The 14,716-nt window shown below is 41.7% G+C and overlaps 1 protein-coding gene across 1 annotated transcript in view; it reads left to right on the top strand.

Annotated features, from left to right (window-relative positions):
- Window positions 1-14,716, top strand: part of PTPRF (protein tyrosine phosphatase receptor type F) — a gene marked incomplete at both ends in the record, with an annotated part of 250,710 nt that overhangs the window by 52,973 nt on the left and 183,021 nt on the right. The window contains 2 exons of the mRNA XM_084266106.1: window positions 22-167; window positions 3,366-3,507. Coding sequence (XP_084122232.1) covers window positions 22-167; window positions 3,366-3,507 — 288 coding nt within the window. The remainder of the gene's footprint in view (window positions 1-21; window positions 168-3,365; window positions 3,508-14,716) is intronic.

Below are 14,716 nucleotides of genomic sequence, written 5' to 3'. Positions count from 1 at the left end.
GTGATATGCTTGTTTTTCCAGGCAAACCAACGTTTATGAAGGCTCCTGAAGATCAGATTGGGATTTCTGGAGGAGTGGCCTCTTTTGTGTGTCAGGCAACGGGAGAGCCCAAACCTCGTATCACATGGATGAAGAAGGGGAAGAAAGTCAGTTCTCAGCGGTTTGAGGTAATGAAGAAAAAAATCCCAACAACCAAAATAATTAAAATTCAGTAATCAATCTAATGCATGCAGTTCTTACTTGTACAGTCATCAGCATCATTGTGACATAGGTATCTCTGCATCACTACAACACAGAGATTAGAGCTTTAGAGTAAAGTAAGTTCCCTCCCCCACAGCAGTGCAATCTGGAGAGCATGATGCTGGAAGCACACAAGTACATATTTCTTCAGATGGGAGCCTGGGGCTAACACCGAGGTGGATGGCAGATAAGACTTGCATGTGGCAGTAATTTTCTGTTTTCATTGTGAAAATTGATAAGACACCTCCTCGGCCTGGTATCCCCACTGAAATACAGAAGTGGGATGCCAGAACGCAGTGGGAAGGCTGTGATGGCTACTGCCATCCCTCCCACAAATGCCCTTGGAAGGGGGATGGTTGAAGTCATCCTGAAGGGTGAGTTGGCTTGCCTGTGGAGTCAGAGGGAAGAGCAGGTATCAGAAATGCTTTTGAAAAAAGGTCTGATTTGGTTCATGTCTTAAATAGTATTTTTAAATAGCATTTTCACTGACTTTCTCCACCTTTTTCTCCACTTCCCCTTTTTGGACTTGGGCTCTTTTCTCTAAAACTGCCCTTGGAAATGTGACCCTTCTACCATTCTGCTGCCTCTCTCTAATCCCCTGTCTTTGATGTTTTTCCTTTTCTGACTGGAGCACAAGATGACTTTGCCCAGAATGGATTGATTCAAGTCACCAATTTTAATCATGATTTTGTATGTGAGCAGAAAACTTTGATCAAAGTAATCAATTTTAATCTTGTTTTACATTGTTATTTTCCCCTAATAAAGGTTAAGTTTTGTTGTATAGTAGCCTTTTAAACATTCTAATTTGTAAGTAGGTACAACCTTCGTAGTGAATTTGGTGTGCTTGCCGTGGCTGACCAGAGGGCTTTGCCCTGTTAGATGCGCTTACACAAGCAATTTCATACCTTTATTTGCAGCAGTTTTGATACATAGCTCTGGCATATTTATTCTGTTAGGAGATGGTGAATAACATCTTTCTTTTTTTGCTCTATCTGTTAATTTTAGCTTATTACTAAGCTCGTCTTTATGTGGAGGAAAATTGGAATTCAGTTTAAATGAAAAAATTCATAACCAAATCTGATGTACACATGCTGAGTTATTACATGAAGGAGTTATCTGTTGTTAGCAAATAAACAGCATTTCTGGTCAGTGTCTGTCAGGTCCTTAGTCGTTGTAGCTCCCTTCCTCACATAGAGCGTTTGTTCAAAGGATAGTAAGGGCAAAAGAGTTTTTCTGCTGCTTCAGCTCTTTGCTTTTTAGTCCTTATCACTGAACTGAATTAATCTCTGCGTCTGACTTTGTCTTGTTTTAAAATTTGGCAGTTGCCATATCCTCTGTAAAGGTTATAGGAAGTTTAGCATTTTGTCACAGTTCTGTATTTAATTTAAAATTGAGCATTCAAAAAAAAAAAAACAAAACCCAAACCCCAAAGAAGTCCTTAAAATGTACTATGGCAATGTCCACGTTCCTCTGTCCTGTCTGTTACTACTGCTACCCAAATGAGAGGTTTCTGCAAGCTGTTCCTATCGCTCTGAGCAGAAGGGCTATTCCTTCCAGCGTGAAGAATAACAGATTTGTGGTGGTCTTGGTGACCTTTTCATTTCTCCCTATTTCTCCTGTTGCTGCGGAGTCTTGTGGTGCACGTTATTTTGCTCCTTCCTGTTCCCAATCGTTTGGTCTTTCTGCTGTGAGAAGCACTCCTAAATGGGGCTCTTGAATACAGGGTAAAGGTTTTGCATGGGGGTAATGCAGGTCCTGGAGCGTGTCCAGAGAAGGGCAGCCAGGCTGGTGAAGGGGCTGGAGGGCAAATCTTACAAGGAGCAGCTGAGGGAACTGGGGTTGTTTAGTCTGGATAAGAAGAGGCTGAGGGGAGACCTTATCACTGCCTACCACTACCTGAAAGGAGGCTGTAGGGAGATGGGAGATTGTCTCTTCACCGAAGCAACAGATGATAGGATGAGGGGGAATGGCCTCAAGCTGCACCAGGGCAGGTTTAGATTAGACAGTAGGAAAACATTCTTCACCAAAAGGGTTATCAGGCACTGGAACAGGCTGCACAGGGCGGGGGTTGAGTCACCGACCCTGGATGTCTTTAAAAGATGGGTAGATGAGGTGCTATGGGATATGTTTTAGCGGAGGACAGGTACAGTTGGACTCGATTACCTCAAAGATCTTTTCCAACTCAGAGATTTTGTGATTCTGTAATGCAGGTCCTAGGCTGACGCACACGTGTCTGGAACTGAGCACAGCTTAGTGTTTTCATCTCCCCTGCAGTTCCCGAGTGACAGGAGGGGGGCTTGTGCCTTTCCCTCACGCTGTCACCATCTGCAGTAGAGTTAATATTTCCAAGTTGTGCTGTGCGTGGTAATAGGAGAAGGATGAGTTTGGCATTAACAGTGGCCCGAGGCTGTGCCTTCACAGCCTTGCCATTAAGGAATAGCTTGTACTGATCCAGCTGCAAGCTAACAAATACCTCTTTCTTCCATGTAGAAGTTAGAGTAATGCATGTTACAGCTTAGCAGGACGGATGGAAAGGCAATGATTTATTAAGGACTTAATTTATTATGCTGGGGAAGGGATCGTAATTACATCATTGTTGATTATGCCAGAGTTGCAAAGTACCCGATGCTGAAGGACATTAAAACCCCTCACTTTCTGCTGGAGTTAGCATGCACTGTAGGTACTCAAGGTTTTATTCTAGTTTTGTTACTGTTTTCCTGGTAATCCCACAGGAGTATATCATTCTGCTCTTCCATCAAGGTGAAAGTTGGCACTAAATTGCTATCAGTGATTAGTAAAACCATTAGTGCAAATATGGCTCAGATGTTTTAAATCATCAGATCCACATCTTTATTACCAGGTTGATAATTTGTCAACCTTAATTGATTCATAAAGAACCTTGTTGGATCTTCATTTTTTCTGGCCTCCTCAGAGGACAAATATGTTCTTGACTCCGAAGTTTTTGCATTTCTGGACTTGGAATGCTTGACTAATTGCATGGTACTTGTGAGCTTACAGGGCTTGTTCTTTTGCAGGCTTTGTTTTTTAACACCTGGATTGTTTTGACTTCCAGTTTTTGTTGCAGGGATTATCAGTAATGAAGTGATTTCTTTTGATTATTAAAGGTTATTGAGTTTGATGATGGATCAGGATCGGTTCTGCGGATACAGCCCCTGCGTGTTCATCGAGATGAAGCTATCTACGAATGCACAGCGACCAACAGTGTTGGGGAGATAAACACGAGTGCCAAATTAACAGTGTTAGAAGGTAAGTGGCAAGTTTTTTCATGCCTTAGGTGGCAGAAGGCATGGCTTTGGCAGCTACATGTTCATGTGGTGGTCCTAAATGACATGGTTATATTCTAGCTTGGTTTGGAAAAGCTGTGTTCATCCTTGCTGTAATTTCTCTTAGAGATAGAAGCTAGTGCTTTTCAGACAGTCACAAAAGGATTGCAGATTCTGAACTTTCTTCAGTCTTCCAGTTGTATTGTCTGAGGTGTGGCATTTCTAACTTGGAGAGCTAGACACTCGTATACTTTTCTCATCTGTCTTGCTTTGATATAATACCCGTCTTCAGGGTATCTAAGAATTGTATCTGCCAGTCAGAAACTTAATCTACGTTGCTGCACCTTCTGGCTTAAATTGGCACAGTTCTTGAATAGATTTTTCAGGTTACTCTTCAGATTTTGAGTTTGATGTGGACTTTAGATAGGTTTACTCGTCACTGTAGTCACAGCTCGTTATTCTCCTTCTCCCACTGAAGGCAAGATTTTGATCCCTGTCTGCTATATAAACAGGTTTGATTTTGCTTGCTATTTTGTTTCTTCTAAATGGAAGGTTTTGTGGAATAACAGTGTATTAGATATAAAGGCTTGTGATCAGTTGATGATTTTCTATTTGATTGTCAGAATTACTGTTTAGAAGGAAATGTGGGGGGGGGTTAGCACATCGATGTGCTTCAGTATTTGTTTCCATACATAGGGTTTTGTAAACGTGCTGAGATGTTACAAATCCAGGGCATTCGGCTGAATGGATTTTTGGTTTTGCTCACATTTACTAATAGAAGCAGGAAAAGGCTAAGTCAGATTGCTTGGGGTGTGTGCATGTATTGAATACGCTATCCAAAATGATTTGGATAGTAATGAAAAAACTAGACTGGGAAGCGTTTCTTGGTGTATGATTCTGAACCAGAGGAGACTGGTTATCCCAACAGTGAGTGTGCCAGCCATTCATGACAGGTTACCTATTGTCCCTTCTCTCCCGTCCCTGCTCATAGCATAGAGGTAATCGTATTTTCCTCTCTGCTCTGTGGCAGAGAATACATTAAACAGCTGTAATGTGCTCAGACGCTGTGGTGATGGGAATCATAGAAATCATTCAATACTTGATGTGATTGTGTATCTTGTTCCTGGAGGTGGGGCATCTTAAGGGATCCGCTTGCTCTTCAGTAGTAGTAGCATTAAGAATGGGATAACAGGTGCTATAGACTTGAAAATTATTGAGGGGGAAAAAAGCAGATTTTATTTACGTTTTTTGTTACTGCTTGCCTTTGCAGCCCTGTATGTGAGTGCATAAAGCTCAGCGGAGCTCTTTCGGCAGTTTGTGTGCAGATCTGCATTTAAATGGTTCTTGCAACTGGATTTTTGTGATACCAGATACTTGAATACCCAACTGTTCTGAGCGCATTCCTGTTTCTTTTGGTTGCAGTTGCCTTTATGTACCTTGGATATGTATGCACATGCACACACACACACTAATAATTTATTTGCTCTGTGTTAAATGTTCAAAGGCCCAGGGAGACACGCGTTGCATAAAGGAGCACAACAGCATTTCTCAGCTCTGCGGTGCTCCTGCTGATTTCCTGATGAGGTAAAACTCGCAACCCCCCCACATAAATCGGGGATGGTAGGAAACGCCAGAGACAGGCAAAGACATGTGTGCACAGTATTTGAAAGCTGCAGAAGCAGAAGTTGCTGCCAGTCAGGCACAGACCCCGCTTTTCTTTTTGGAAACCTCCTTTAATCGGGAGTGATGCTAGTTCAACGTAATCCCATAAGGTCAAGAAGGATCCACACACTTGGAGAGCTGCATTTTCCTCTCCAGCTGAAGAGTATTGACCCCTTCCTGGGAACTCTGATAATAGGCAAAATTAAGAAACATTTGCTGCGTAACAGTTTGAATGTGCTCGTGCATATGGAGTTGTGAGCTTGATTACAGAGGATGAAGACCTATTTGTGCCTCTTATGTTGGCTTAACTGATGAAGATGATGAGTTCTGATGTAACTATTAATTAAGAAAAAATGGTTTATATTTCTCTTTTCCAAGATGTTCTGCGGGCAAGTCTGTATTTATGTTTCAAACATGATGCCTGCTTTGTGCTGTCTGCCTTTGATTATGCTGTTTCTGCATTTTGGGGGTGTGATTTTTTTTTTTCTCTTCTTTTAATTATTAATATTCCTTTGTTTTCTTACATGTTGGAAAACTACATATTGCAACTCAGTGCCCTGTTCATGGTTGTGGTCAGCCTCAATGGCCCCCACCTCTGTGTGGGGCTTTCCTAATGCGAATTCTGTAGAGGTATTTGACACATTTCACATGGAACCCTTGGTACCCTCAAGACTTATCAACTAGGATTGAATTTTCCCTCTGCTTCTGGGGTTAAAATAATTTCTGTAATTGCTCTCAGGTGGCAATTTGAGTGATGCAGGCATTCTGCACTTCCTTTCAAGAATTTGACTAATGCAGTAGTCCCTGGTGCATGACAAAGCTCTATCATAGACGTCCTTATGGTTACATGCTGCTAAATACGCAGCACATATTGATTTTTACATTAAAAATCCTTTATAACAATAAGTTTTAATGCTTCTTCACAATTTGCTCTTCAGAACGTAGGCCTTAACATTAAATCCAGAAGTCACAGTCAGGGTTTAGCAGGCTGTTATTAGATGTCTTTGTAGCTAACTAATCTGGAGCTTTATTTTATTTAGATTTCTGCGATGTTTTACAGATCAGAGGCAGGTAATCCTTTCTAATTGCCAACTTGCTCCATTCTGAATATTGAGAGGGAAGCGTGAATCTAGTCTCCTGGAGGAATCGGGAATTCTCACATAAGTGAATCTCTTTTAAGAGTTCGGTTCCCTACCGCCCTTTCATTCTCTGCTCCCATGTCTCTCATTTTTCCCTTCTAACTGCAAATCCTGTTGTGACCAAACTACGTATACTTAGTGTAACTGGAAATTATTTCTCCTGTTGATAGTAGGAGAAATAGACGTGCATATACCTTCTCTTCTCATTTCTCCTGGGTAGCTGATAAGCTGAATTATGTATGAGTCATATTGAACATTTCTATCTTTTTTCCAATTATGACCCGAAGCAGCACAGAAGTACATTCCTGCCTGGCAGAGGAGGAAAGCAGTGCAGGGAGGGGAGGGCTAGAATCAATAAGCTGACACACATTCCCAAGAAAAGCCTTGGGGACAGTTAGTGGCACTAACAAATTAATAAATATATTATTCAGTGGTAATGTTGAGAATTACTGAGCTTTTTAAATAGGGAGATTATATGAAATGTGAGCAGGAAAGATGCCAGCGTGGAAGAACGTGGCAGCAGGCTGATTGTGGGTATATCTACACAGTGTCATTCCAGAGACTTGTGAGTTGAGCATTGCGGCTGCGTTAGGAAGGGTTGATGATAACAGTGTTTGTACACCAAAGTGCACCTTCAGGCTGAGGTTTCTAGGAGTCCCCACCCAGCAGGAAGATGGGGAGAAGCAGTGCCAAAAAACCCCAAAATTCTTCAAGGGGCAGGGAGGAGCATATGGATTATTTGGAAAAGGAAGGAGGCTCAAATACAAGTATATTATCAGTCCCTTCTCCCAGGGCTTTCCAACTTGGACATTTGGTTATGGGGTTTGATTTCTGTAATTGGGAAATGGTTTAATTGTAACTGGTCCTTTAACATTCTGCAAGCAGCCTTTTTCCCTGTAACCCACAGCACGCAGTCATATCCAAGTGACGCTGAATATATTCAGAGTTTCATATCCCTTTGTTTTTAAGTAGGTTAAATGAAAATGGAAATTCTGTTTCCAATTTCCATTTACAGCACAGATCTATACAAATCCCCTATGCCCCTACCCCAGACTCCTAATCATGTGGCGTGTAGCGCTCTGCCTGGAGAGCGCTGCCAGGCTCTGCAGGAGACAGCTCCTGGTAACAAGGATGGACAGAAGAGCCAGGACAGGGCTGCTTGCACGCTGGGTTTCAGTCACCAGGTAAGCTGGCAAGTTAAGTTTTACTGTCCAGTTATGCGTTGCCAGAAGTCGGGGAAGTTTTGGTGTGTTTCAGTCGAGCCCTAGAAAGTTCCCAAGTGCGGCAGTCCTCCCGGGGTGGGAAGCACCTCCACCTTCTCCTAACTTGCTGTTTACTGAACCATGTCATGAGCTTAATTTCTTTCACCATCTGCCAGCTGCATTCCAGTTCCTGGGGTTACCCTGTTTGAAATGCTGTAAATGATAAACATTTGACTGTTACAAATTATTTCTGTGGAGAGCTAGATCTCAGAAGGCCTGAAACAATATGCCCTTTTTGTAAACACTCTTCTGAAAGTGATTTTGTCATTGGAATAGTAAACAGAAGTTAGCTATGTTTAATCCTTGTTTATGTTTGGTTAGATACAACAGGATCAGTCGGATCATTGTGCTTGGGCTCGTGTTTGTCTTCATTGCTTTTGCGTCTTTTTGCCAAGAAGAATTTCTAGCAATATGTTGTAAAATTGAAACAATTATAGCAGGGAAATTGAATCTATTTGGATGTGCTCGTTCTGATTGTGTAAATGAATTAAAGCTCCCCGTACGCTGCTGCTCTTGGGATTGGTAGTAGTCTCTTTGTATCTCTGGTCAGGAGAGGACAGGTCTCTCCTCTACATGTTTCATGTTCATTGACTGTTCCAACTTCATTTGGTCTCTCCCTGGGGAGAAAGACTGCTGTCATGGTTAGAGATCCTACTCCTGTTCTTTGCTTCTTTCCACACAGGCTATCCAAATCATTCTGTCTGTATGAAATATGGACCTCTGTAGCTACTGCACTTCCAGGAGCTGCAGCATGGTGAGCCTCCACAGGTTTCACTGCTTAGGGAAACACCCTAAAATACAGTGATGCACAGAGACGGGAAGAGGCCTGAATGTGTTAAAAATTGAAACATTAATTGAAACTGTTGATGGTCTCATTGAGAAGTTTAGGTTGTCACCTAAACTATGTAAATCCCTGTTTACATGGACTTAACGTAGTTAAGGTATAAACACAGCTCACAATGAAAGAGTGTATTATGCTGCTCAACAGCAGGTTGCCTGGTATTGGTCTGGTAAGGCAATTTGGGAGTCCTGTCATCCCTGCTAAGAACTCTAGTCACTTCTCAATATTGAACAGTGGCTCAAAGAATTGTGAAAGTTCAAGAGGAAGGAGATGGCCTCTTCGTCCCACAGCACACAGAAGATAGAGCAGAATTGGCAGTCTCTTTCAGTTAGACCAAGAAAATTTACAGAAACTGTTTACTTACATCACCATTATGTCCCACGCTGTCAAAACTTAGACTGACACAGTATCTGAAGAACTGTTCCAGCTATTTAATTTTTGGTATATTTAGAGCACTTATCATCTCAATCCAGGCGTGAAGCTCCTGGTTCTCTTTATTTATTTACTTACAAAGATAGGATTCAATAAGAACATTAGTTTTACTTTTGTAGGGGTTTTTTACACTATTTAGCAGGAAAGTCATACTTGGCTGTGAATGAGAGAGAAAGAAGTAATTTTCTCAGCAGAATAAAAGTTTTAAGTGTTGTTGGTCTCTCCTCCAAACAGGAGAGTCAGCAGATCTTCAGAACGTATCAGACCCAAATGCCACAATTTCCATTTCTTATCTAAGTTTAAATGATTAACTAATGGCACATAACCATATAATGTGTCCACGATAGCAGGTTCCATCAGAAGAGTGCCATGCACTAAGGTTAACATCCAGGTTCATTCCACAAGTTTATGAAGCAAGAAATAAAACCTTTGAAAAGTTTTATATAAAATATCACATAGTTAATGCCAAGCTGAACCCTCTGGAACTGTGCACTCCCATAAAACCCCGTGTCTGAAAAGGTAATGCCCTCTTAATCTTGAGAATCTTTTACAGCAAGTGGCTGTTTCTGCATGTTGCCTTGTAAATGAGGTCCTATGGGATTGCATCACCAACAGGATGGGATGATGTCACATTCCTATCAGCAATATTGCGACACCCAAAAGCAGCGTGTGCAATTCGAGAAGGACTTCCCAGATTAAAACAAGTGAGCTTTGTGTCAAACAAACAAGAAGGAAGGATATATTTTACAGAAAATCTCTAATGCAGGGTTTGTATTGCCAAATACTAGATTAAGTAGCTTGAAGTTGTAAGTGTACAGTTGTAGTAAGTGTGCAGGTATATCATGTAAAAAGACTTCTCAGAGCTGCTTGTCTCATGCAGTTGATTTATTCCAAGTTTATTCAGCAGTTTATAAGCACTGACTTTGGTACTGGAAATTATGTTCAGGCAAGGCTTTTTGTTGCCAGTAACAGTTGTCTCCTTTCTACTTGCTCCATTTCTCAAATCCCTTGTGAAGGTAATTCAGAAACGTGGATGCTCATTTAGAGCCTCGTGGCAACCAACTGGCAACTTCTGTCTGTTATGAAAATTGATAATTGAGCTCTGGGCATTATTTTCTCTCTTCTCCTGGACTCGGGGTGTAGAGACAGGTTGCTTCTCACTCTATGCTATTTTACAGCTTCCTGGGAGATTGTCAAGCAAAGTATGGCAGGCTGCTCTATCAAAACGTTCAGCCTAATCCAATAGGTAAATGAGGCACAAACAGATGAGTTTAAGTCTCTGGCAGAGATGCGCTCACGCAGGCAGGTTCCTGTCTTGCTGGGGAGGTGTCCCTGTGGGTTACTGTCTCCCAGCTGAGACCAGGGATGGCCAGATGACTGCTTCTGTGTCTCTGTTCCGCTCTGAAATCAGACAGGTTAGATTAAATCGTCTGAGGTTTGAACTAATCGGTCTTGACTCTCTGTTGGAACAGATCACCGGTCCCAGCTGGGAGGCAGCAACCACCAGCGCTGCCTTTCGTGTCGTTGAACACAGGCTGGTGTTCCCACGTGCCCTGACCCCCATGGCCACAACAGTATCTGAAAGCTTAGGGATGGGATTCTGATGGTGTTGGTAGGCAGTAAATGAGGGTGGAAACCATGGCTAAAAAGAATGGTAGTTTAAGAAGGGTGGGAGAGTGGATGAACAGAATGAAGGCTGCCAAGAAGGAGATGTCCCATAAGCTTTTTTGGCCTAGATATTACAAAGGAAGGAAAGAGACAAGAAGAACATAGGTATAATGAGAGTAAATATGGTTGTTGTGAAAATGTGGGTATATAGGTTGAGGTTTGTGCTAAATAATGTTCCAATAAGTATCAGAAAGCGGCCAAGTTAGCCTCCCTGGCAGTAAAATCCCCATGTCATTTCACAGATGATCTGCCAATCTTCTTTTCCATTCTCCTGGTCTTACTGGTCCTATTCTGCACCTGTTCCCATTTGATTTCAAGTACTTTTTTTTTTTTTTTTGAACACCCAAATAAAGATGTCCACACAAGGAACCTTGCAAGTGTCTTCAAGAGCACTGATGGATCCATGGATTTTGGAGGTACACCATTGATGTATGCTAGGCTCAGCTGTCACTGGCTAGCATAGCTTCTCTGTGTGTCTCTGATGCACCTGTGTTTGTCTTGTCTCCTCTTGTTTCCAAGCAGTATGTGCAGGGCTTATAGCAAAAATTCTTAGTATTTCTTATGTTTGTTCCTATTATCCCTGTCACTTAAAGTGATTTGGTTCTTCTTGATTTTTTTTGACTGTCCTCTTTACAGAGTCTCTACAACGCTGTCAATTTAATACCCGCCTTTTGTGCAGAGGTTGTTAATGCATCCAGTCATTTTAAAACCGGTATTTGAGGAACTTGTTGATAGAGAGCATCATTGTGCTACTACTAGAAAAAAAAGTGAACAGGAGAGTGGAATTTGATTAGGTGTCAGTGAGCCCTGATTTGGCTCTCAACATGTTTATCGTGTAATAACTAGGCTGAGGCTGGGCCTGGTGACTCTGATAATAAATGGTGTTTGGAGGGCTGGCAGCCAGAAGAAAATACTTTTATTAATGAATTCTGTAAACGTGGATCTAGAAGTCTTTCAGAGAAGAAAGAACCTCACATGTGAAAACCCACAATTATAAATTAATGAGTTGATTAGTAAAAGGAATTTTTATGGAGATGTATTTGTTAGTTCATCTGGAAGAGGCAAACAAGAAGTTAGTCCCTAGAAACAACTTGAGTGACTGTAACTGTAAACCTTGTCAGAATCAAAGATCACACATCTCGCCAGACTTAACACCTACTGGCGACCATCAGAAACTAAAATAATAGATCTTTATAATCAGATATTGCAAAAGACCTTTTTTATTGCTGGAGCTCTTTCAAGATGCCTTGTTCTGAGAGCATCTGTAGCAACCTGTTATTGACAGATGTGCTCGCTGTAGCTTGTATGTCAGTCCTGCTGATATCTCCTGCTGACTAATAAAGTTAGTTGCTGGTATGTATTTGTAGAGTCTTTGAAGTCTGTTAGGTTGTGGAATAGCCTTCTGACAGAGTTAGTAGCTCATTGTTTGAACTACTGGAAATGAATGGGAATCACTGCTTGATAATGCCAATATGGATTACCTGTTTTGGTTCCAAAGAAAAAATGAAGGGCAAGAGTAAAATGTCCCGAGAAGCCTTTCTGAGTCCTTAACTACTTTGGTAAAATTATCTTCTGTATCTGCTGATAACCAAGAGACTCTTTGCTCAAAGCTTAGTGACCTGTTGTCATTTAGTGGTATGCCACGACTTACACAGGCACTTAAGATGACATAGCACCACAGTGATCTTCTGTAACTTCTTCTGCAGAAGTGGGAGAATATATCCACTTAATAGAACTGGAGAGTAAGTTCTTAAATGGAAAATGGAGCATGGAGAGAACAGAATGTGATAACCATGACCGTAGGGAATGCAGTGCTTACAGCTACGAAAGCATAAATCTCTGCATGCAAGAAAGTTTCTATACAGTCATCTTGGGCTTATGTTCTGTGCCTTATCTTTTTCTTCTCAGTTAAAAAAAAATAAACATTGCAGCCCATATTAAATCATTCTTGGAGAAATCACTATCTTAAAATGAAAGCCAGAAAAAAATGGAATATCAACGCATGCTGATTAAATGTTGCAGCCACAACAGCTGTTCAGAAGAGAGGATGTCCATGTAGGGAAATCATATACTTCATGTGCCACCAACCATACCTGTGGAAGAGAACACTTCACAAGTACTTTAAATTCTTCTGCAGAAAAAGGAAAAATCACATAAATGCTAATGATCATAGAATCATGGAATCTGCTGAGTTGGAAGGGACCCATAAGGATCATCATGTCCAACTCCTGAGTTCCACACAGGGCCAGCCAAGTCAGAGCATGTGACCGAGTGCATCATCCAGATGCTTCTTCAACTCGGCCAAGCTCGGTGCTGTGACCCCTTCCCTGGGGAGCCTGTTCCAGTGTCTCAGCAACGAACCTCTTCCTAACATCCAACCTAAACTTTCCATCACAGCTTCATAATGTTCCCTTGAGTTCTGTCACTAAAGACAGGAGATCGGTGCCTGCCCCTTTGTTCCCCCTTGTCAGGAAGCCATAGACCATGAGATATCCCCTCAGGCTCCTTTTCTACAGGCTAAACAAATCAAGACCCTTCACCATCCAGTTGTTGTAAGCAGAATAAAATATGTGTGTCATGAAAAGCTAGTCTTGTCTTCTGGGGCAATGAAGGCTTTAAAAGTGAGAGCTCTGAAGTCTTGAACACCTTGAATGGTGTAGAAGATAAAGGCAAAAACACTTGTCAGTGAAACCGAGGAAAGCCTCTGAGATGAGCCAACTTTTAGTCTTGGTCTGAGATGTTGACTGTACAAAACAAAACTGACTTTGCATTGAAGACCTGTGATATTGATCATTCTGACAGAAACAGCTGGTTTCTGTGCGTCATGTTTATTGACAAGTCCCACATCTAGTTGTCCTTGTAGATCTCTTGTTGATCTTGCATTGTTTTTATATTGTCTGGTGTTGGGAAGGCTCTATGTTTGTGATGCTTATTAAAATGCAGTGCCCAGATAATGAGCAAAAGGAATAATTGCCCTAATTTTGGATGCAAGGAAGTAATTATTGTGTCCGTTCATTGTTAATTTGTTATTTGAGCTGTTAGTGACTAAAATGCTTGGTGTAAAGATGATCTAAGATACATGCATTCCACTTGCTGTCTTAGAAGCCCAGAGACTCTTTATAAAAGTATTAATCTTGTAGTAGTAAAACAACACCTTCCCTGTAGAGTTTTCTAACAGCTGTTTATTCTAGTGGATATTTCAGTTGGATAATGAAGTAGTGACTCCTTCTGGCACTCTCACCTGCTCATATTCTTTCTGCCCAGAGCTCCAGAATAGCTCTTTCAAATCCTTTATCCTAAGGAAAACCAGTGGGTGTGAGGTATAATAAGATCTGTCTTTTCAAGATCATCTGGTGCCTTGATGAGGCAGGTTGGACGATGCCATGGGAGAACACTGCAATGTATTCATCTGCCGTGCTAATCCTGTGCTCTGTTCCTTCAATCCTTTTATCACAAGGGTCCAGCCTGGATGAAACCTTTCCAAGTTCTCGGTGCGTGAGTTGAGCGGAGAAGTTTAAATAGTAATCAGAGCTATAACTTTATCCAGCTGTAGTCTAAAAATGTTCACTGCTGCGTTGCTGGTCCAAGCTGGGACTGGGGGGAATTTCTGTGTGATAAGAGTGCCTGTCAGCACAGGATGCTGAATCTTTTAAGTAAAACCAGCTGCACAAAACACTACATGCGACAGAACTGGCATTATGACCTTCTAGCTGCTTAGAGACAACTGGAAAGGCACTGAAACCATTAACCTGTTGGAGACAGTAAAAAACCAAAGCCTCGCTTTTTGGCACTGCAGTTTCAAAATGGTGCTTTTTTTACCAGTAAGGCAATACTGGAGTTTGTTTTTCTATGTCTGTTTGATTTAGACAATCCTGCAGTAGGTCCCAGTGAGGGAAAAGTCCTTGGAGAGAAGAGAAATTGTAAACATACTGATGAAAAATGCAGGAACTGCCCACAGGGTGGTATTAACAAAAGCTGTGGCAGGGGAAGGTAATGAATTGGAGAATGCATGGTCCAAGACAACAGGATATCTATCCAGTATAAAGGAGAGCAAAGAAAGAATGTCAGGAGGAGGAACAGAATGAGCTGTTTAAAGAGATCCTGTGTTTCCTTCACTTGGAGTCCCAGCAGGGAGGAGCAGCACATGCCAGCAGCGCAACAATTCAAGGAGGTGCCTTCCAGATGGCG

This window comes from Gallinula chloropus (genome assembly GCF_964237585.1).
Source record: "Gallinula chloropus genome assembly, chromosome: 6".
NCBI lineage: Eukaryota > Metazoa > Chordata > Aves > Gruiformes > Rallidae > Gallinula > Gallinula chloropus.
Note: the sequence above shows the minus strand (reverse complement) of the source record. Positions and strands in the feature narration are given on the sequence as shown.